The sequence below is a fragment of the Gallus gallus genome, chromosome 34 (assembly GCF_016699485.2).
Source record: "Gallus gallus isolate bGalGal1 chromosome 34, bGalGal1.mat.broiler.GRCg7b, whole genome shotgun sequence".
NCBI classification, from domain to species: domain Eukaryota; kingdom Metazoa; phylum Chordata; class Aves; order Galliformes; family Phasianidae; genus Gallus; species Gallus gallus.
The window spans coordinates 2,765,926-2,785,831 of record NC_052565.1 but is presented as its reverse complement, the minus strand read 5'-3'; the positions used below and the strand labels follow the sequence as shown (position 1 = coordinate 2,785,831).

At 52.8% G+C, this 19,906-nt stretch overlaps 1 protein-coding gene and 1 long non-coding RNA gene across 8 annotated transcripts in view; one reads left to right on the top strand and one right to left on the bottom strand.

Moving 5' to 3' along the window:
- The window catches only part of LOC101749099, a 21,808-nt gene extending 8,428 nt beyond the window's left edge, over positions 1-13,380 (top strand). The window contains exons 1-5 of one of the 5 annotated variants that reach the window (XR_005842356.2): positions 481-1,206; positions 2,243-2,321; positions 2,743-2,871; positions 9,161-11,171; positions 13,246-13,372. This is a non-coding gene — a long non-coding RNA (uncharacterized LOC101749099). Of the gene's footprint in view, positions 1-480; positions 2,322-2,742; positions 2,872-9,160; positions 11,172-13,245 lie in introns of those variants that run through there. The other 4 variants (XR_005842357.2, XR_005842355.2, XR_005842354.2 and 1 more) reach the window with 4 other exon arrangements.
- On the bottom strand, positions 13,305-19,906 carry LOC107049599. Of its 3 annotated transcripts, none has more exons than XM_040654766.1 (20): positions 19,701-19,906; positions 19,179-19,267; positions 18,930-19,061; positions 18,752-18,831; positions 18,205-18,313; positions 18,007-18,096; positions 17,779-17,883; positions 17,503-17,680; positions 17,233-17,333; positions 16,988-17,137; positions 16,607-16,761; positions 16,213-16,345; positions 15,934-16,118; positions 15,579-15,716; positions 14,837-15,329; positions 14,602-14,748; positions 14,185-14,286; positions 13,977-14,079; positions 13,531-13,590; positions 13,305-13,447 (listed from the first exon to the last, which is right to left on the bottom strand). In XM_040654766.1, the coding sequence occupies exons 1-20, from the start codon at positions 19,903-19,905 to the stop codon at positions 13,305-13,307; spliced, it is 2,898 nt and encodes a 965-aa protein (XP_040510700.1). In that variant the 5' UTR covers position 19,906. The 3 variants fall into 3 exon arrangements, with proteins under 3 accessions (XP_040510700.1, XP_040510699.1, XP_040510698.1); XM_040654765.1 differs by having other exon boundaries at positions 13,977-14,286; positions 14,837-15,133; positions 15,212-15,329; XM_040654764.1 differs by having other exon boundaries at positions 13,977-14,286.

The window sequence follows — 19,906 nt, the reverse complement described above, 5'->3', positions numbered from 1 at the left end:
CTGTAATGTGATCACAGAAGTAGGAAGCCATGATGAATTGGTTGGTTGCTGGTCCTGCAAGTGTGTGTTTTATTACAGCATGCAAACTTTGTGCTCTGCAGCATCTAGAGAAAAGGACCTGGATTCCAAATCATAGCTGAGTTTGATGTGCAAGTCTGTTTTTATGAGGTGTATCTGCTGGCTCAGGGCTGAGCACCAAGGAGGTGTGCAGCAGGATGGGAGAAGCTGCCCTTATGCTCAAAGCGGGAAGCGTTTCTATGGGAATTAATTTTGCTATGTTGAATTTGGGTGTGGAGTGAGCTGCAAAATCCTTCAGCCTCATTCTTCCCTCCCTGTTCTATGTCCTTGTTCATTCTCTAAATAATTTCATGCATGCAACTCCAAAATTCCAGGTGTTCAGTGTGCGGTAGTGTCCCACAAGACCATCGTCACTGGGCCACAGGACTCCATGGCAGGGGCAGAAAGCCCACTGGGACACATGGCAGGAGCAGCATGGCGGCCTGGGCAGGTCCCTTGGGGTGGGCACAGGGCAACAGATGGGCAGCAGCTGCCTCTGGGGAGGGGACTGGCCCAGGGCACTGCTCCTCACCTCTGCAGAAAGCACTGGCCAGTCCAGGGGCTTGTTCTTACATAGAATCATTAAGGTTGCAAATTAGGTGTGAGCCCTAAATGCATTTTCTTTTTCTGCTTAAATGTCGTGAGCCTGGATGGTTGTGTCTTACTGCATTAAGGTACGTGTGTCAATGATGTCGGCTCTGAACTGTCAGCTCAGGCAGCTGGGCTCAGTGGTGTTGTGGGGCCCTTCCCATTGAACTGGTGATTCTGTAGTAAGTTAATTGCAGGTCTTCTGCTCCTGAATGCCTTTGCTCATAAAGCAAGAAATGCCATCAAAGTCTTAACTTTCATCGGGAGAGAAGGTACCTTATTTCCTCCTGCAAATTAAAGAATAAGACAATTTCATATGAGAGTGTTCTGAAAGCAAAAAGGAAAAAAAATCCTAACTGTTCAGAACTTTTGGATCTGGTGATAGTGCAGCTGACTCCCATGCAGAATAACTGCATTGTGGTTACCAGACCGTCCAGCTCAAGTCACTTTGTGTAACTGTCCTATTGCTTTTGTAGGTGTTTTCACAACAGTGGAAAACCGCATTGTGTAAAGGAACAGTAAGCCATGTGGGTAAATGCGAACAGCAGTTTAAACGTGCAGGTATGTCTTTTGTCAGCCAAGGAAGAATCCGTAATGGGATCTCAGTGGAAGACATGAGAAAATCTGCAGCTCGAGGACTTGTGTCCATTCCACTCAGAGGATCTCCTCTCTGGGCCTGCCTTAGTGCTCACTTGAAGTTCAGGAGGAATCAGTTCTTGCCGTGCATTTATACCTGCACAAGGAATTGAGCACAATTTCTGTGCTGGTTATTGCAGTGTTTTGTTTCTTTTTGGAAATATACCCAGTCCTTACTCAGATATCTTTGCATGCTGCTCTGGTAACTTTTCCTGAAGATGAAACGCTGTTGGGGCTTCAGCTGCACAGCGCTGTGCTCCATGCTGGCTTTCCATGGCCGAGCAGCCTGGCTGAATCCCATTCCTACTACCAGGCCTGATTTTGTGGTGCTGCTGATCTTGCATCCATCCTGTCCCATTTAGCTGAATTTTTTATTTCCTTGCTGTTGTGCATGGTTAGGAGGCGTCCATTTGCACACACTGTGATTCACTTTTCTATTGCCTTCCATTGTGTAACACAATATGAGCGTGAAAGACTCTCTTCTGGTGTCAATCTGGAGAAGACCCGTTTCATGTTGTGATGCACAGTCCTGGGGCTTGTGTGTGTTGTTATGAAGATGGCAAACCGCTCCTCACAGCCTCGCAGAAGGCCTGCTGGCTTCAATTATGTGTTGTAACTCGTTGACTACCCTATGTAAATCATAATGCAACTTATATTGGCTTTTATTGCATGTTGTAACGTGATGATAGGCCCTTTTCATGTGGTGCCTTTTGGCTTTTTTAACAAACCAAAATGTAACAGCCCACCTTCTTATATTCTAATGTAATGAACTCTTTCCACAGCTCTGTCTGATGCCTCTTGGCTTCTCTGAGAGATCCTATTCCTAATTTAATGAGTTCCTCTTCACATCATAATGTAATTAATACTGCCTTTTACAGCATATCCTCACACATCAGTGCCAAATCTTCCCTAGCAAAGCTATAGTTTTTTCTCATCTTCAAATGACTTTCCTTACTTTCAGTTTGTGACCATTGCCTCCCATACTGTCACTGGGCACCCGTGAGAAGAGCCTTTTCTTGACTCCTCCTCTTCCCCATCAGGTATTTACACACGTGGAGAAAATCCCATAAGCGTCTCTGTGGCTCTGTACTGAGCTCAGGGCTTACAGCGCTTATATTGGACAAACCATTGCTTCCCCTTGTGTTTAGCTTGCAGTGAAAGCACCTGCAGTCACTGGATGCCAGCCATCAGCAGAGTTCATTTTTCAGGGGCTTGTGTTCACTGTGATAACTTGCATGGCTGGGGCCAGTGCAGTGTTGCTCTGCAGATGTGTTGGTGCTAACGATGTGAAAAAGAATACCTATGTGCTGTACGAAGACAAAGAGAGAGAACTTCAATATACAGATGAAAAATTTGAGATCATAATTATGTTGATTTTATACAAGCTGGTATTGGAGCTTGTATATTTTTTTAAATGGTAAAAACAGGAAATAAAAGTTTCATAATCTCTTGTTTTTCCAGGAAAGGAGCATTTCCTTGTCTGCCCTGGTAAATGGTTCTCCTACAGCCCCACGTGACGTGTCCTGTCTGCCAGCCAAGGAGGGCTGGCTGTGACAGCTTCATGGCCCCTCAGCTCTGCTCCTCACAATGGTAGGTGCTACTGGAAAGTGTAGGACATTCTTCTCTGTCTCTTCTGGTTTTATAGACTGTCAGTACTTAGTCTGCAGCAGTCCTGGCTAGCTTGCCTGAAGCAATTAATAACAACGCACTGCTGAAGTGATTTTTATGGGCCCAGCAGGAGTGTAGGGGATCATTTTATGGGCTGGCACATCCTGGGGGGGATGAAGAGACGTGTGTTTCCTTCAAGTATTGTGCATGGTGCTCAGAGAGCTGCTGTGGGAAAACGAAATTGTTATGGGACAGAAAACACACAATGGTCTCAAGCCAGGTGCTCTCTTTATACTGGACAGACTGTCTCGCAATGTCCTTCCCCTGGGTGGTGCTATGGATCTCTTGTCTCCTGTTAACTGAGCCCAGAGGGGAAAAAAGTGGCGAACAAATGCACTGTTTGAAGAAAGGGCCCATACCCTTGCAGGAGTTCTCCTTGTTGACTTCATCCTTGTGTTCAGTACAGTGCTGGGGCAGATGGGGTTCTGTGAAGCTGATAAAGCATGTGGCACCACTTTGGATCGGGATGGGAAGTAGGCCTTAATAGCTGTTACTGCTTTTGTGAAAGTGCACATCTTCATGGGCATAATATGGAGGGAATGATGGGAAATAGCTGAGAGGAAAATGGAAAATGTGTGATTAATTAAAAGCATGTAGTTCAGTGACTGAAATTACGCGTTCAACAAATTACTTATAAACTAAACAGTACTCTGAGGATGCAGGATTTGACAATGCAGGCACACATGGAAACACATTTTATACAAGTTACAAGTTAGAGCCTCATCTTGTCCAGAGGTAATATATGGTAGAAGCTGGTTATATGGTCAGTGTGATCTTTGCATGCAAACGTGATAGAATCATGGAATTACCAAGGTTGGAAAAGACCCACAGGATCACCCAGTCCAACCATCCACCCATCACCAAGAGTTCTCACTAAACCATGTCCCTCTACACAATCTCCAAACGTTCCTTGAATACCGCCAGGGCCGGTGACTCTACCACCTCCCTAGGCAGCCCATTCCAGTGCTTGACTGCTCTTTCAGAGTAGTATTTCCTAACGTGCAGCCTGAACCTTCCCTGGCACAGCTTGAAGTCATTCCCTCTAGTCCTATCACTGGGTACACGAGAGAAAAGGCCAACCCCAGCTCACTGCAACCTCCCTTCAGGTAGTTATAGAGAGCAGTAAGATCTCCCCTGAGCCTCCTCATCTCCAGATTGAACAATCCCAGCTCCTTCAGCCACTCCTCATAAGGCCTGTGCTCCAGACCCCTCACCAGCTTTGTTGCCCTCCTCTGGACACGCTCCAGGACCACCATGTCTTTCTTACAGTGAGGGGCCCAAAACTGGACACAGTACTCAAGGTGTGGCCTCACCGGTGCTGAGTACAGGGAGACGATTACTTCCCTGTTCCTGCTGGCAACGCTGTTTCTGATGCAAGAATGCCAGGATGCCATTGGCCTTCTTAGCCCCCTGGGCACGCTGCCTCCTCATGTTTAGTCGAGCATCAATCAGTACCCCCAGGTCCATTTCCTCTACGCAGTCTTCCAGCCACTCTGCCCCAACACTGTAGCGTTGCCTGGGGTTGCTGCAGCCAAAGTGCAGGACCCGGCATTTGATCTTGTTGGACCCCATCCCACTGGCTTCAGCCCAGCTATCCAGCCTGTCCAGATCCTTCTGTAGGGCCTCGCTAGGCAGGCAGATGGACACTTCCAGCCAACTTGGTGTCATCTGCAAACTTAGTGAGGGTGCACTCAATGCCCACATGCAAGTCATCAGTAAAGATATTGAAGAGGACAGGCTGCAGCACCGACCGCTGGGGGACACCACTCGTGTCTAGTTGGCAGCTGGATTTAACTCCATTCACCACCACTCTCTGGGCCCGGCCCTCCAGCCAGTTCCTTACCCAGCCAAGAGTGTACCTGTCCAAGCCATGGGCTGCCAGCTTTTGCAGGAGAGTGCTGTGGGAGACAGTGTCAAAGGCTTTGCTGAAATCTAGGTAGACTACATCAACAGCCTTTCCCTCATCTACCAGATGGGTCACTAGATCAGTGAAGGAGATCAGGTTGGTCGAGCAGGACCTGCCCTTTATGAACCCATGCTGGCTAGGCCTGAGCCCCCGGTTGTCCCACACGTGCCGCGTGATCTCCTTCAAGACAGTCTGCTTCATAACCTTCCCTGGCACCGAGGTCAGGCTAACAGGCCTGTAGTTCCCCAGATCCTCCTTACAACGCTTCTTGTAGATGGGAATCACATAGATCATTTAATCAATCATCACATTTCCACATGGTCACGATAGGGGGTCTTTCACTTCTCTGAATAATGTGCTTCTGCTGACCTTTTGCTAAGCTTTCTGCCTAATCCACCTTTTTCTTACCAGTGCTTAATAGTTTCCTGTTGGACAGAGTGAATCCGCAGGGCTTTGTTGTTTGCACAACAGAAGGGTGTCCTGGATCTTTCCCTATACTGCAGATAGATCCATAATGTGCACAACAGGTTGTGCAGAATTTGATGGTTTGTTTATTTTTTTATTTTATCCTGAGCTCCAGTCTTAAGAGTTACTTCATTTTACAAGTTGGAGAACTCTGCATGTCATTGGTAAGCGTAGATAATTTATTTACTAAACTCTTCTGGTTGCACTGAGCTGGTTTGCGTGTTCAGATCTGTTACAGAACTGTTCTGGCTGTGAGCAATGGTCTCCTGCTATTCTGATGGTGTGTGAGCTTTTGCACCTCACCCAAGTGAAGCACAAGGCAGTAAGAGCACAACAAATAGCACCACAGCTCTCTGTCCATTGCAGAGCCTGCAAAGCCCCATTCATGCTGCTCACGTTGCACAGCAGTTTTTATCTCCTACTCCTGCTTGATGCAACCCGAAATAAAAACATCTTTGCAATTCCCTTTATGTTTTTTTCCCGAGATGAGGCCTTTTCCGGGCTGCGTGAGCTGGAGACTTCAGCACTGACTGCTGGATGTGCCAAAACAAGCCACCTGTTTGTATACAGCCCAGTAACTCCCTTGCACAAACATCCGCCATGCCCTGCTGAGATGTGCTGTGAGGGCCATGCTTACAGTGGTGTGGTCCTCACACTTCTGCCTGCCCTGCCAGCAGGGCTGCTCTCCTTTCTGGCTACCCCATGTCCCAGTGCGGCACTGTCTGAAGGTGGGAAGGGCAGCCTGGGGGCTGTTCTATGGGGGAGGCTGGTGCTCAGCCAGTTCTACAGAAAAGAGGATGGTGGGAATCAGCAGTTGGAGCTGACTGATGGCAGCATGTTCTGGACATTTCATTGTCAAAATGAGAGGCTTACAGGGAATTTAGGGACACGTGCATTGGTGATTTTTTTTAATGGGACTTGTCATCTGTCTTAAAAGTGATAAATCAAAAGCACGAAGGGGTTGCCAGCTTTAGACTGCTCGCTGTGCAGCCAATATTTGCTACAACTGTGATCTTGGAAGGAATAGGTATTGATAAGGAAGGTGGTGTGTACATTTGTTACATGGGAAGGATTCTCTGCGACCTATCCATGGTAGAGAAAGATCACTGTTTCGTGTTCAGGTACAGTGGGAGGTTTGATACAAAACCAGATAAATTAAACTTTAAAGCCTTCCAATTAGATAAAATGAGGAGAGCAGTAAGTGGAGCAGACTGGCACTACTTTGTCGAAAGTGGCCTTGAAGAAAAATGGGCTGAACTGTAAAGAAGTGCTGGAGCTGGCTCAGGGAGTGGATGCATCTTTACATAAAACTGCACATATAACTTTAAAACCAGTGTGGATGAGTGATAAGCTGTTAGAGTTAATTGCGAGAGAAAACAGCTCTAAAATATGGAGGGAGCGGTGGCTGTTGAAGGGGTTGCGGAGCTGCAATACAACTGGAGGATTTGGAGAGCAAAATGGAGAACAGGTAAATGTGGCCATTAAGCTGAAGATAATGTTGGTGTTTAAACACTTTCTGTGCTCAAACAAAACCAAATATGTGCTCTCTGCCCCTCCTGCTGTGTAATTTCCATTAGATGCTTTACCACTAGATGTTGTACTTCCAAGGAATAGTAACACACCTGTGTTGGTTTACCTATTGCACTCAGTATTTATAGTAATTTCTATCAATTATTATATCATAATATTGATACAGCTACTAGAAGATAATGTGTATGATTATGTATTGTGAGCTGTAGTCATAGAGTAATATATATTGAGATGTTGTAGTACACCTATTACATGGTATTGCATGTACTTACGTGTATGTTATATAAATATGCTTGAGAGTGGTACATATTCTGTAGGAGACTCTTACAGGTTCATCATGTGTGCATTACATGACGTGTGGTGCTGCAGTTGCAGCAGTTACAATTCATACCTCATATGCCAGCAGCAGCTGCTGGCCTCCAATACCTGCAGGCTGTAGGTAAATATCTGTTGGGAGATGGCTTCACTCACACGTGCTGCAATTTCAGCTTTGCTATGGGTGTAACTTTCATGCATCTGGTCATGAAGGTGGTGTTCAACATGAGGATGGGTTGGGATGCTTAGGTAACCACCACGTGTATCTCTCTGTATCTCTGTGTATGAGGAACTTCAGTCAGTCTGTTGTGATAATTAGAACCACCTACCTTGGTGTTTTTCAGTTAAAGCAAGCTGGAGGACACCATGCCAGGTAAGGGGTACATGTTGATTGGATTGATGGCAGGCATCTGAAGCTTGGCTTGTTTCTTCTGTCTTGCAATTGGCGTGTGTATTGCTGATTTTTGGCAGTTTGCAGAATGCCTAAATAAAAGAAGACTGAAAACCCGAGTGTGGTTGATAAGGTAGGGGCAGTCCTCTCCCTTTCCAATCTTTAAAGTGTGAGCTGTCTGGATTGGCTGTGTGCTTGCGTCAGCAAATGATGCCCAGATCTGGCTGTGATTAAAATGTGCTTTGGCTGAGTTTAGAATTGCAAGTAAGAATTGCAAAACTAAGCAGGTGTCTTAAGCGAGGCTCCAGGAGGAGGAAAAGATGCTAAATCACAAGGAATAGATAGTCTTCAATAATGCTTTTTTTTCAGTAAGTGTAGTTATATAATGGCATTTTAGTTCATTTCTAATTGCTCACCATTTTCCTTACCACTAAGTAGTACCTGATTTTGCTATTCCTGCTGCATATTTTCTGTTTCAGTCACAAAGAAATCCTTTCTGATGTGGCTCAGTTACATTAAATGTTGTCCCAATAACAGTGAGGAATGCTGAGCAGTGGCATTTTACAGTGATAGAGGTTTTGTGCTCTAAAAATCATAGGAGTTCTTCTAAAAATGCCATCCTTTCATGAGGTTATAGGATAAGGAGAAGTGACTTTCATCCAGAGTCTTCATTACATCCAGAATGTAACTGCACATTTTGCTTTTGCTTCTCCCTTCAACCTGGAAGTACAGGTGGTGCTGAAAAACGGGGCCAAATTTTATCCTATTCGGAGGCAGAGGAAACCAAATGGAATTCAGGACCCTGGGTCTGGGTTGGCTCTAAGTTTCGTTGTGCAGGTGGTTCTCTGGAAATTTACTGGGACTGTTAAGCTGCAAACTTGAGCATCATCAATCCTATTGCTCGGTGGTAGTGGGTATTATGCTGGCAGTAGAGTCTGGGTTTACTGGAGCAGCACTGAATTTTCTTCTTGCTGAACAAGAAGATGATGACGACTTGCTGAAGCATTAAAGCTTTGAAAGATGCAGCTTAGATGAAGGAACACGTTTCTCCACTCCCTTTCTATGGTGGCAGTGGTAAAGGCTTTGTGTTGCAGTGGTAATGAAGAAGTGAGCATAGTCTGGAGTAGTGACTGCTAATACTCATGGCAGTTTGAACAGCTGCATGTTCTGTAAACCTGCTTCTGGTCAATGTTTTTTTTCTTCTGAAGAATTACAGTCATGGTGTTTGCACTTAGGTATCTCATCCAAAGCCTGCCAGAGCTGAAGAAGCACTTGGACAGTGCATGCAGCGATGGGGTTTACTTTTTAGGTGGCCCTTTATGGAGCCATGGGTTGGACTCAGTTGAGCCTTCTGGGTCCCTTCCAACAAGGGATATTTTATGATTCTATGATTTCCTTTAATTGCATTTTTCCCTTCCTGCTTTCCGTAGGGACCATGTTGATGTGTACAAATGTGTAAATAAATAAAACTGTTTTGAGTAAAACAGAATTGATTGCTGTATGTATTAATTGAAACTAGTTGAGAGTCGAAGTGAATTAGATGGCTCTTTCAGCCTTCTTTAAGCTCACAGTCATATTTAACAGATGAACTCTCGTGTTCCTAGAGCGTGAGCCCTGACAAGTCTGGAGGTCCAGCGGTGTCCAGCTGACTTGTGTGCTCTCTGGCAGTTGGGAACCAGCGCAGCGTCTGCCTGCAGCGTTTCCAGTGGTTGGAGGAGGACGAAAAGTGCACAGCCTCTGTTGCATGAAGGTGAGAGTTGGAATTCTGCAGAATTTGTCCAGATTCTGTGCTGACTTCTCGAGAAAGCAGTGAGGAAGAAGATTAATTGAAATCTGTCTCATTCGGGGTCCAAGAGTTGTGGTAGCGAAACCTTCCTTCTGCATCCTTCTTTCTGTCAGTGCTCTCAGCATTGCTTTGGGAGAGCGTTCTGAGCTCGCTGAATGTGAGGCTCTTCCTTTTCACTGATCCACTCCATAAGCAACCTGTGTTGTGATTCATTCATTGAGGATATGGATGTAGCAAAGCCTTACTAATGTTCCAGAACTGTGTTTTGGATACTGTGAGGGCTTCAGGAGTATTGGAAAGCTTTTGAAATCTTCAGGGCTTGCATTATAAGCCTTCAAAATGTAGAAAGCCCAGTTGGGTCAGCTGTGCAGGGTACCAGGGCAGAGTGGAGAGCTGATGACATAATCCAGATAAAGCAAAAACACCCAACCTGCTGTCCATACATAAAGGTATGAGAGTCTACTTGGCCGATTCCCCTTGAAAAGCCTGCAGCTGTTTCCATACCGACTCCCACCCACCCACCCACCTGTGAGTCCAGTGTCACCTCAGCCAGGGGAGCTTGCGTGCACACAGAATGGAAGTGGAAGACGAGCCCCTTTTATTTTAACAACCCTTCCGACCTTTAACAAAAATAAAATGGAGATGGCAGTTGTTTTTCTGTCTTTAAAGACAAAAACCTTTTTTGCACATCTTTTGGCTTGATGACGGGAGCAGGTGTTCTCCCACAGATACGGCTCTGTGCTGGGACCACTGCTGGCTGGTCTGGTGTGTGAAGGGTTGGTAAATGCCCGATGGGGAGCAAAGGTACTGGAAAGGAGTGGGCTGTTAAATCTCGCTGGTACTGAACAAATGTAATAGCTGTGTTCAGTGTAATTCATAGCACATAGGGGGAATTCAGAAGGTATTGTATTTGTAGCTCTTAACGAACAGTTGATTTCCTGACATGAGTAAATCTGTTAAAAAGCTGGGTATGTAGCAAGCAGATACAAATGTCATGGCATAGATTCTGTATTGGCTGACGTGCAGGGAAGAGAGTAATAGCAATGCAGAGACCTCCGAGTATGAAATCCTATAAAGCATTTTTTTGGAGACATCAGTGCTGGGGCCCAATTTGTTGTGCCTTTTATGTAAAACATTTCTGCAGTTCCATTTGTGACCCTAAACCAGGCTTTGTCAAGTCAGACCTGCGGAATATGGGATGGAAGTCTTCATTTTTAAAGCCCCGATGAAAGACACTGAATAACCACAATGTGAATGTCCTCTGCTGTTCTTACCACCAAACGCTTTGGTCCTGGACCTACTCACCGAGCTACTGAAGCGATGTTCAAATGGAAACAGTGATATGCTGGTAGTGTCCCCATCATGGAGGAGCACAAAGGGGTGGTCAAGGGATAGGAGAAGAAAGGAAGAATGTCCTTTGTTTCTTCCCTCTGGGACCTTCAAGAGCTGTTGATAAACATAAAGATAGAAAATACACACATAAAGATAGTAGTTCTAAGGGTTGGAAAAGATAATGTGAGGCACCCAAGGTTTTTCCCAGGTCAGAAAGCTTTGGAACTGTCCCAGAGTTCAGTTTCTGTGATCTTCATTTTGCTGAGCAGTTCATGGCAGCAGAGAGGACTCGTTGGTGTCCGGACAAAGAGGGAAGAGGAAACCAAGCTGTAAAGATGTGTGGAAAAGCAAGGAATTAATTACTGCTTGCACTGGTTGTTTGTCGCCTTACTGCCCTTCTTGCCTCCCTGGAGCCCAGCTGACTTCCTGGGATTGCTGAACGGCTGCCTTTTGCCACCTCCTGCCTGTCGCATCGAACACCAGGGCGAATTGGGTGGGTAAGTTTTTGAGCATTCTTTATTTCAGTGAAATGCATTGAGTGTCTGAGGATAAAAGTCCAAATACCTGCCAAGTGTGTTGCAGCAATCATGGGATTTCTATTTCAAAGACTTTTTCAAAGCCCTTCACAGGGAAAGTAAACAGTGCGTATTAAGAAAAGAGGCATCTAGAAATTTTAAAGAGGGCTAATGTATGAAAACTGCTCCAGAGTTGTCAGTGTGCAGCTTTCTCCATGAGGGCACTCAGGAATTTCGGTGACGATGAGTGCTCCAGGCCCAGCTCCAGCAGCACACCCAGCTTGCACATGCGTGCACGTCATCTTCATTTGGCCAGCCGCTTTCGCTCCATCACACTGCATCATCTTGTGATCTCTTTGCTCCCTTCGTGGGCAGCTTTGCTCAGTCTAGACTCGTTGCAGAGACGTGAACGTATCTCAGCCCAGCAGTCCTCTAATTGGTGCACTGCCTGCCGCGCCGGCACTGCAGGACCAGAACCGTTGCAGAAGAGCTGGGGCTGCGGAGCGCCGGCCCGTGCCGGCGTCTCATTGGTCAGCGGCAGCTCCGGCCCGCCTCCGGCCTGTGATTGGTCAGCGGCAGCGCCGCCGGCTCCGATTGGCTGAGGCGGCTCGGGGCCGCCCGGCTCTCCCCTCAGGCGGTGCTGCACGCGCGGCCCGGGCCGCCCCGCTCGGCACCGCCGCTGCAGCCGCTGTGCGGGCAGCACCGAGGCGGAACTGCGGCAATGAGGAGCGGTGCTGAGGACAGCGGTGCCGGAGGTGTACGGGGGAACGGCTCCGGGCCGGGGCCGGGGAGAGGAAACGTGTGTGGCCCGGGCCGAACCGCCCCGCCCCGCCCCGCCCTCCCCTCCCCTTATTCCCCTCTGCCGTGGGATGCGGGGATTTGGGACAGCTGAAGGACTCGGGGCCTCTACCGCCGCAGCGCTGCTGCCTGCATCCGGGCCGGGCCCCCCCGAGCCCTCCAGCGCTGCTCCCGGTGCCCGCCGGGGCTGAGGTGGACACGGGGCAGTGGGGGAGATGTAGTGGGGATATGGGAGTTTAGGGGGGCTGTGGGGGTTTACAGGGGGCTATATGTTATAGGGGGCTGTTGTGGGAATACAGGGAGGCTGTGGGAGGTCATGGGGAGGATATAGGGAGATAGGGGACTGTTGTGGGTATAGGGTTATACGGGAGCTACGGGGGGGAGGGGTACAGGGTGATATGGGGCTGTAGTGGGCTGTGGGAATCCACATAGGGAGATATGGGGATATAGGTAGCTGTGAGGGGAATATAGGGGGATATGGAGCTGTGGGGGCAATATAGGGGAGTGTAGGGACTATGGGGGGGATGTAGGGCTGATGTGGGGCTGTAAGGGGCTGGGGGGCCTGTAGGGAGGGTTTTCAGGCTAGAGGGGGGATATAGGGAGCTGGGGGGCTGTAGGGGGCTATGAGGGGAGCTATACGGTTCTATGGGGGGGCTGTAGGGGGGCTGCGTGTAGACTACAGGAGGGTTATAGGAGGATATAGGGCAGTAGGGGCCTGTGGGGAGGATGTAGGAATATATGGGGCAATAGTGGGGTTATAGGGGGATATGGGGTTATAGGGGGTTGTGGTGGGTGGTGGGAGGGTATAGGGTGATGGTAGGGTGGAGGGAGCTATAGATAGGGATGTTGTACTATCAGGGGTTGTGGGGAGGCTGTGGAGGACTGTAGAGGGGCTGTGGAGAGCTTTTGGGGGATATAGGGAGATACGGCGCTATAGGGGCTGTATGGGGGATATGGTTTTATAAGGGGCTGCGTGGGGCCATAGGGTGATACGGGGCTTTAGGGTGGGCTATAAGGGGATGTGGAGCTAAAAGGCTCTGCCTTCCTGTCCCCCTTCCTTTCCCGCCAGCTGTGGGTTGCTCTTAGGGTTGGCATTAGTGTGGCAATGAGGAGCAGAATGCAAACACCTCCAAACACGTTGTTACTCCGCAGAGATCTGCACAGTGACGCTGTGCTGCTGACAGCGCTTCTCAACACCAAACCCCGAAACACAGAGCAGCTGCAACACAGCTTTAACTAATAACTACTTTTATTTCAGCTCTACATGTAACACTACAACAAACGTGACAGGCGAAGACCCATCCCTGCGGAGCGGCACTACTCCCTCCACGTTCTCCAGAACCATCGGCGCAACCTGGGCCTGGTGGGCGGCACATCTTCCAGTACGCTGAGGATCAGCAGTGTCTGCAGCACCAGACAGCGCATGGTCGGCTCGCTGTCCTCCTTGGCTCCCTCCAGGGCTGCAATGGAGCGGTGCTGTGTCACCACGTGGGCCCCACATGGCACTTCCTGGGGCACGGGGCAGCGGGGGGGGATGGCTCACCTTTACGGATGTCCGACATCTTCTCCCGGTTCTCATTCCTCAGCTTTCGCCCTAGCAGCCCTGCGCACATGGCTGCTGTCAGCGCTCGCCCGGCCCCGCGGCGCCCAGGGACCTCACAGCATCCCATGGACCCCCACGGTGCTCCAAGGACCTCCAAAAACCCCATACTACCCTAATAGTGTCCCCATCATCCCCAGCAACCCTTCAGTGTCTCAGGGACCCTATGGTGCCCCAGTGACCCCTGTGGTGCCCAGCTGCCCCCAGGGACCCCCAGAGACCCAACACAATGCTTCAGTGAACCCCATAGTGCCCCAGTAATCCCAGTGTTGCCCTAATAACTCCCAAGAACCCCACCATTTCCCCAGTGACCCCCCAGGACCCCCGCTGCGCACCGACCCCACAGCATTCAGCTGGAGGGATGGGGACCCACTGGGGATGGGACTCACCGAGGAAGCGCACGGCCGTGTCCCTCACGGGCACCTGGGGGCTGTGCAGGTGCAGCACCGTGTCCTTCAGGTACTGCTCCGCATCTCTGCCCCTCTTCTGAAGCTGCAGAGAGCATGGTGGGGGTGGCACCCGCAGAATGGCTCCCCGACCCCCCTTCTGCAGGGGAGCAAGGGGGGTCCGGAGGGGTTGAAGGGTGGGGGTCCTTACCAGACAGTCAGCAATCATCCAGACCTCCGCCGCGCTGGCCAAGCGTTGCAGTTGCTGCCAGCCCAGGAGCTTGGCGGCGTGGATCAGAGCTTTCTGAGCAGCCTGGGGGGCAGTGACACAGGGGGGTGTTGGTGGGAGATCCTGGGGGAACCTCCATCCCAAACCTGGGTCAGCACCATAGCCGATCCCGTCCCACAGGTTCTGGGGGAACGGGGTGGGGGATGTGGGAGGGTTTTCCTAACCTTAATGACTGTGTGGGTGGGTGTAGTGGAGGGGGGAACTGGGAGGACTGTATGGGTGGATATGAGGTGGGGGTCTGGTATCTAGGAGGACTGTACACGTGGGCACAGGGCAGGGAGTAGTTGCTGGTCACACCGGATAACCTCGCGACCCCGTGACCCCACAAGCTGCCCCCACCTGCGCCACGTTGGGGATGTCCTCATTCATGTGGATGAAGAGTGGCAGCAGACTCCTCTCCGCCTGCAGCAGCAGCCGCTTCCTGCCTGGCGCCTCCAGCAGCAGCGCAAAGAGCTCCATGGAGCGCCAGCGCACCTCTGCGTTGTCCTGGGAGGAAACACACACGGGGTAGTGCTGAGCTCTGTGCACGGTGCGGGGGCTGCTTGAATGCTCCCCGCTGCCCCGCGTCCCTCACCTCATTGAAGCAGGACAGCAGCTGCACGGCCAGCTGGCTGAGCACACCTCGGATGCTGGCGGGGTGCTGTGCCACAATGTCCTGCAGCAGATGTATGGCCTGCAGTTTGATGTCAGCCCGCATGTCCTGCAGCCACAGCAGCGCGTCGGGTAGCAGCAGCTGCATCCTCCCAGCGTAAAGGTTCCTCAGCCCGCGCAGCGCCAGCTCTCTGCTCCTGGGCTGTTTGCTGCGGATGTATTTCCTGAAGATCTTCTGCGGGCAGGTGTCATCCTCGTGGTGCCCCTGGCAGCTCCACAGCTGCGATGAGTGGCGGTCAGTGGGCGGGAGGGGGCCCATCCTCCCAAGGAGACCCCCCCACACCGTCTCCACACCCACCTCAAAGTAGAATGCCATGGCGGGGACCTCCCTCCACTGCAGCTGGTGGTACTGCAGCAGATTCTGCAGGTGTCTGAAGATGGGTCTGCACTGATCCCGGCAGTTCTTCAGCATCACCCTGTGGGGCAGGGGGAGGGCTGAAGGCGGGCTGGGGGGCTGACCCCACTGGGTCTGGGCTGGAGTAGAGGGACCGGAACAGCCCATGCCGCCCCACAGTGTGCTCTTCCATCTGCCCACCGTGCCTCAGCACCCCCTGAGCACTCTCCTTGTTCCCTACTTATTTCGGGAGCGCTGCACTTGGGGCACCGTGTAGGGCAGTGTGTGGGGCAGTGCGTGGGGCAGAGCATGGAAGGGGTTGGGGCCGTACTTGGCAAGGGAGTGCAGGCCGTTTTGCCATGTGGCAGCGCCCTGCAGCCGCGCCCACAGGTTGTGGGTGTCCATGGAGAACGCCAGGTTGTCCATCTCAGCGCACAGTAGCAAACTGTGGGCCGTCTCCACCACCATCCTGCATGGAAACGAAGCAGCATTGGGTCAGCACAGGGTCGGGGGTCAGAGGTCAGTGAGGGGCCAGGGCACAGTGCAGAGTCAGGGTTCAATCAGAGGTCATCATGCGGTCAGGAGTCAGTGTGGGGTCAGGAGTCAGCAGGGGCTCAAAGGTCAGCGTGGGGTCAGGGGTCAGTGTGGGTGGTGCCGCGGGGTCAGAGCGGGCACTGCGGTGTTACCTGATGGCAGAGGTGGGCGCAGATGGGCGGAATGGGTCCTCTGTGATGGCGGTGATCTCCAGCGGAGCTAGCGGCCCGGCGGACACCAACTGGATGATGAGCACCACAAAGAGCTCCGGGAAAACCAGTCGCACCTGTGGGCCGTACTCCAGGTACTGCAGGAGCTTATGCAGTGCCGTGGCCGCCTGCGGAAAGCACCCGGACAGCACTCAGCACTGAGCTGCTCTCCTGGGTTTGGGGGGGTGGGGGGGAGTGTTCCCAGAGGATCTCCAAACTCACGGCCGTGTGAAGGACGCCGACCTCGGTCTTCTGGCCCAGCGGCACGGTCTCCAGCTGATGCAGCAGCGCCTGCACCATCTTTGGCACCGCATGCACCGAGGACAGCGCCAACTCCCACAGCTCCCATATGTCCCTGCGGCACAGAGCTGTCCTCAGCGGGAGCCCCTCTCTGAGTGGGGTGGGAGTCCTTCTGTATATGGGGTGGGTGTTGTTCTATGTGTGGGGTGAGGGTCCCTCTGCACCACAGGTGAAGGTCCCATGGGGGGTGGTCTCCCTCTCCGTGTGGAGTGGGGGCCTCTCTCCGTGTGGGGTGGGGGTCCCTATCCACGTGGGGTGGAGGTCCCTGTCCTTGGGGGGTGGGGGTCCCCCTCTGCGGGGGGCGGGGGCAGCACACTTGTCGCAGGTGGGCGAGCAGCGCAGCAGGCTGAGTGTCACTGCGCGAGGGTTGGCGGCAGCTAGTGAGGCGAAGCTGCTGCGGATGGTCCTCAGTGCCTGCTCCTCTGTGATCAGCTTCCTGCTCCTGTGGATGGCCGTCACGATGCGCTGCACCTGGAAGGGTTGCAGGGACAGCAGAACTTCACTCCAGGCGTCCCCAGGAGGGACCAAGCGCCCTGAAGTCTCAAATCAGACCGATGCCGTGCAGGACAACCCAACCCAACACAGCCTTCCTGCACGCAACCCAACCCCGTTCTAACTGTCAGGACCCAACCCAACCCAACCCCACCCCCACCTCCCATGGGCTCAGCCCCCTGGCAAGCAGCTCCCGGTTGCTCACATCATTGGGCATAGGGTTGAAGTCAACCGTCAGGATGGCCATCAAGGTGGAAGCCACCTGGGTGTTGTAGTTGCTGCAGTCCCTCATGCCCTGCAGCGCCAGGAGGATGAGATCGGTCTTCTCTGAAGAGTGGAAGTACTTCTCAAAGCGCTGGGGAGGAATGAACGCAGAGGGGGGGAAGGATGTCAGCCATGCTCCCCCCACCCCCTGCGCCCATGAGTCCTGGCGCGACAATCCCTCCTCACCAGCAAAATGACCGTGGTGTTGGTGGTCCAGGTGAGGGAGAACTCGTGGTCGGCTTCCCACTGCTCCAGTTTCCCCTGCTCGTCCAGCTGCCCTTCCCAGCCTGGAAAGGAGAGCAAGGCGCAGGTGCGTGAGCAGTGGCTGCCCTGCAGGGAGCTGGACAGCTGCCCCGACCCCAAGCACGGGGCCATGCGGCAAAGCTCCCCAGCACCATGGGGTTCTTCACTGCTCTGAGCGGCAGCTGACGCAGAGGTCAGCAGCCGTTGCCTTACGGCTTCTCCACAGGACAAATCTGTAGAGGTGACGGAGAGCGCTCAAAGCACAGCGGCATGTTTTGTGCTCCTGGACAAAAGCGCAGCACAGGATGAGGCATCCCACCAGCTGCCCCAGCACGGGCAGGCGGAGCTCGTCATAGCTGGCAGATGGGGATTGTTCCGAGGAGTGACGGGGCTGTACGTGGAGAGCAGAAAGTTGAGCGCACCCCCGGAGTGGGCAGAGCGTGGAAAAGGAGAGACAAAGACTCCACATTATGGGGGTCGGGCCCTTACCTTCTCCTGGCAGTAATGTGCCAGCGAATGGGTCAGCTTCCAGATGCGCCCCACTGCCCTCTGGCGCACGGTCGAGCTCTGCAAGGAGGTGAAGGGCAGCAGCACCTGTGGGAAGAGGAGGTGCTGCTCTGCCCTGTGGTCCCCTGGATTACCCCAGAAGGTTTTTGGGGTGGTGGGGATGGGGGGGGAACACTCCTCCTCTGTGTGCTCCCCATGGGCAAGGCTCACCTGGAAGACGTCTTTCAGCTCCTCTCCGATGCTGGCGCTGGGGTGAATGAACACCAATGAGTGCAGCATCTCATCCAGAGCCCTCAGGGTCTGCAGAACGGACAGGGTGGAGGGAGATTAGAGGGGAGGGGGACGGGGGATGCATGGCAAGACCCTGTTCTGCACGGTAGGGGGGTCCTGCAGCTCCCCGGCACCCACCTTGGAGTAAAGGTTTGTATCCAGGTCCTGCTCTGAGGGAAGCAGGAAGATGCTCCGGAAGCACACAACAAAGAGAGGGATCTTCTCCTCCAGAGCCCCCTCCACCTTGCTGCAAGAACAGGGACAGCGGCGCTGGGAGTGCTGTGCTGCAGGATGGGGAGTGGATTCCCCCCATGGGCAGCACTCTGCAGAGCAGGGGGGGCAATGCTGGGAGGAACCCCTCCTCCATCGGGATGTGTGGGGCAGAGGGAGTCCTGAGAGCTGCTGTGGTCAGATTGGGGTTGGGGTTCGGGTTGGGGTTAGGTTGTTGTTCGGGTTAGGGTTAGGTTATGGTCAATGTTAGAGCTGAGGCCCAGCAGTGCTGCAGGACCCCCTCGGCCCTTTGCCCCTCCCCAAAGGGGGAGAGCAGCAGCCCAGTACTGCCAGGATCGTCCCCGGGGGCTGCGGGGCCATAGAGGCAGTGTGGGGCCATTCAGACACTGTGGGGCCATACAGGCAGTCTGGGGCCATATGAATGCTGTGGGGCCATCCCGGCGTGGGGCAGTACCTGAGGGAGGTGATGGCGGCTACCGCTTGCAGCCGCAGTTCGGAGCTCAGCTCTCTCCGCGGCTCCTCTGCCAGCAGCACCTGCAGCACAGCGGGATGGCATCAGGCATGCAGTGCTCCCAGCACTGGGAGGAGAGGAGCCGCCCACTGCCCCCCCTCCAGCACCCACCGCCCCTCACCATGATGTTCTCCACAAGTTCGTTCCGGCGGCAGAAGATGCGCAGTTCCTGCACCGTGTTCCTCTCTGCTGCGGAGCTGCAGATTGTGCGGATGCTGCACAGGAACTTCATCTTCTTCTCCTCATTCTGAGGCTGCCAGGGAGCATGGGGAGTGTGAACGGGACGGGGCCAGGGGGCACAGCCCTCCTGCGGATGCAATGGGCCTGGGGGGGGATGGGGGACCGCCGTGATGGGAGCGGCCGCTGTCACCTCTGTGCTCCGGAGAAAGGCCTCAATGTTGTCCATCGCGTAACGCTCCACAGCACACATGGGCAGCCCAGAGGCATCCAAGGGGGGAGCTGGAATTGGGGGTAGGAGGGGGATCGGAATTAGAGCTGGGTTTAGAGTTGTGGTTAGTGTTACGATTGAGGTTAGGGTTGGGGTTGGATTAGGGTTAAGGTTGGGGGTGGGGGTGGGGTTGGGTTAGAGTTAAGGTTGGGTTTGTGGTTAGTGTTAGGATTGAGTTTGGGGTTGGGGTAAGGGTAGGGTTAAGGTTGGAGTTGGGGTTAAGGTTAGGGTTAGGGCTGGGGTTAGGATTAAGGTTGGGATTAGGGTTGGGGTTGGGGCTGGGTTGGGGTTAGGATTAAGGTTTGCCGTCAGGGTTGGTGTAGAGGAGCCCAGAGCAAAGCGAGGAGGAAATTCTGCCCTCTGCCGCCCCACGCAGCCCCCATACTGTGCAGAGGGCACTTCCCCCCCTCCTGCCCCCCCAGCCCTGCGGGGACCCTCACTCACCGGGCGGCACAGCAGTGGGCTCCTGGGGGAGTTTGTCCTTCTCCTTGGCCTCAGCGGGGCAGGAGGGGTTTCTCTCCTCCATCGCAGAGGATGAGGGTTGAGGTTGGGGACGGGCCGTGGCCTGGGCAGCCATGGGCGGAGAGAAGCGCTGCGGTTTGCCCCGAGGGGCGGCTTGCACCGCTGCTCTGCTCACGTGCTGTCCCATC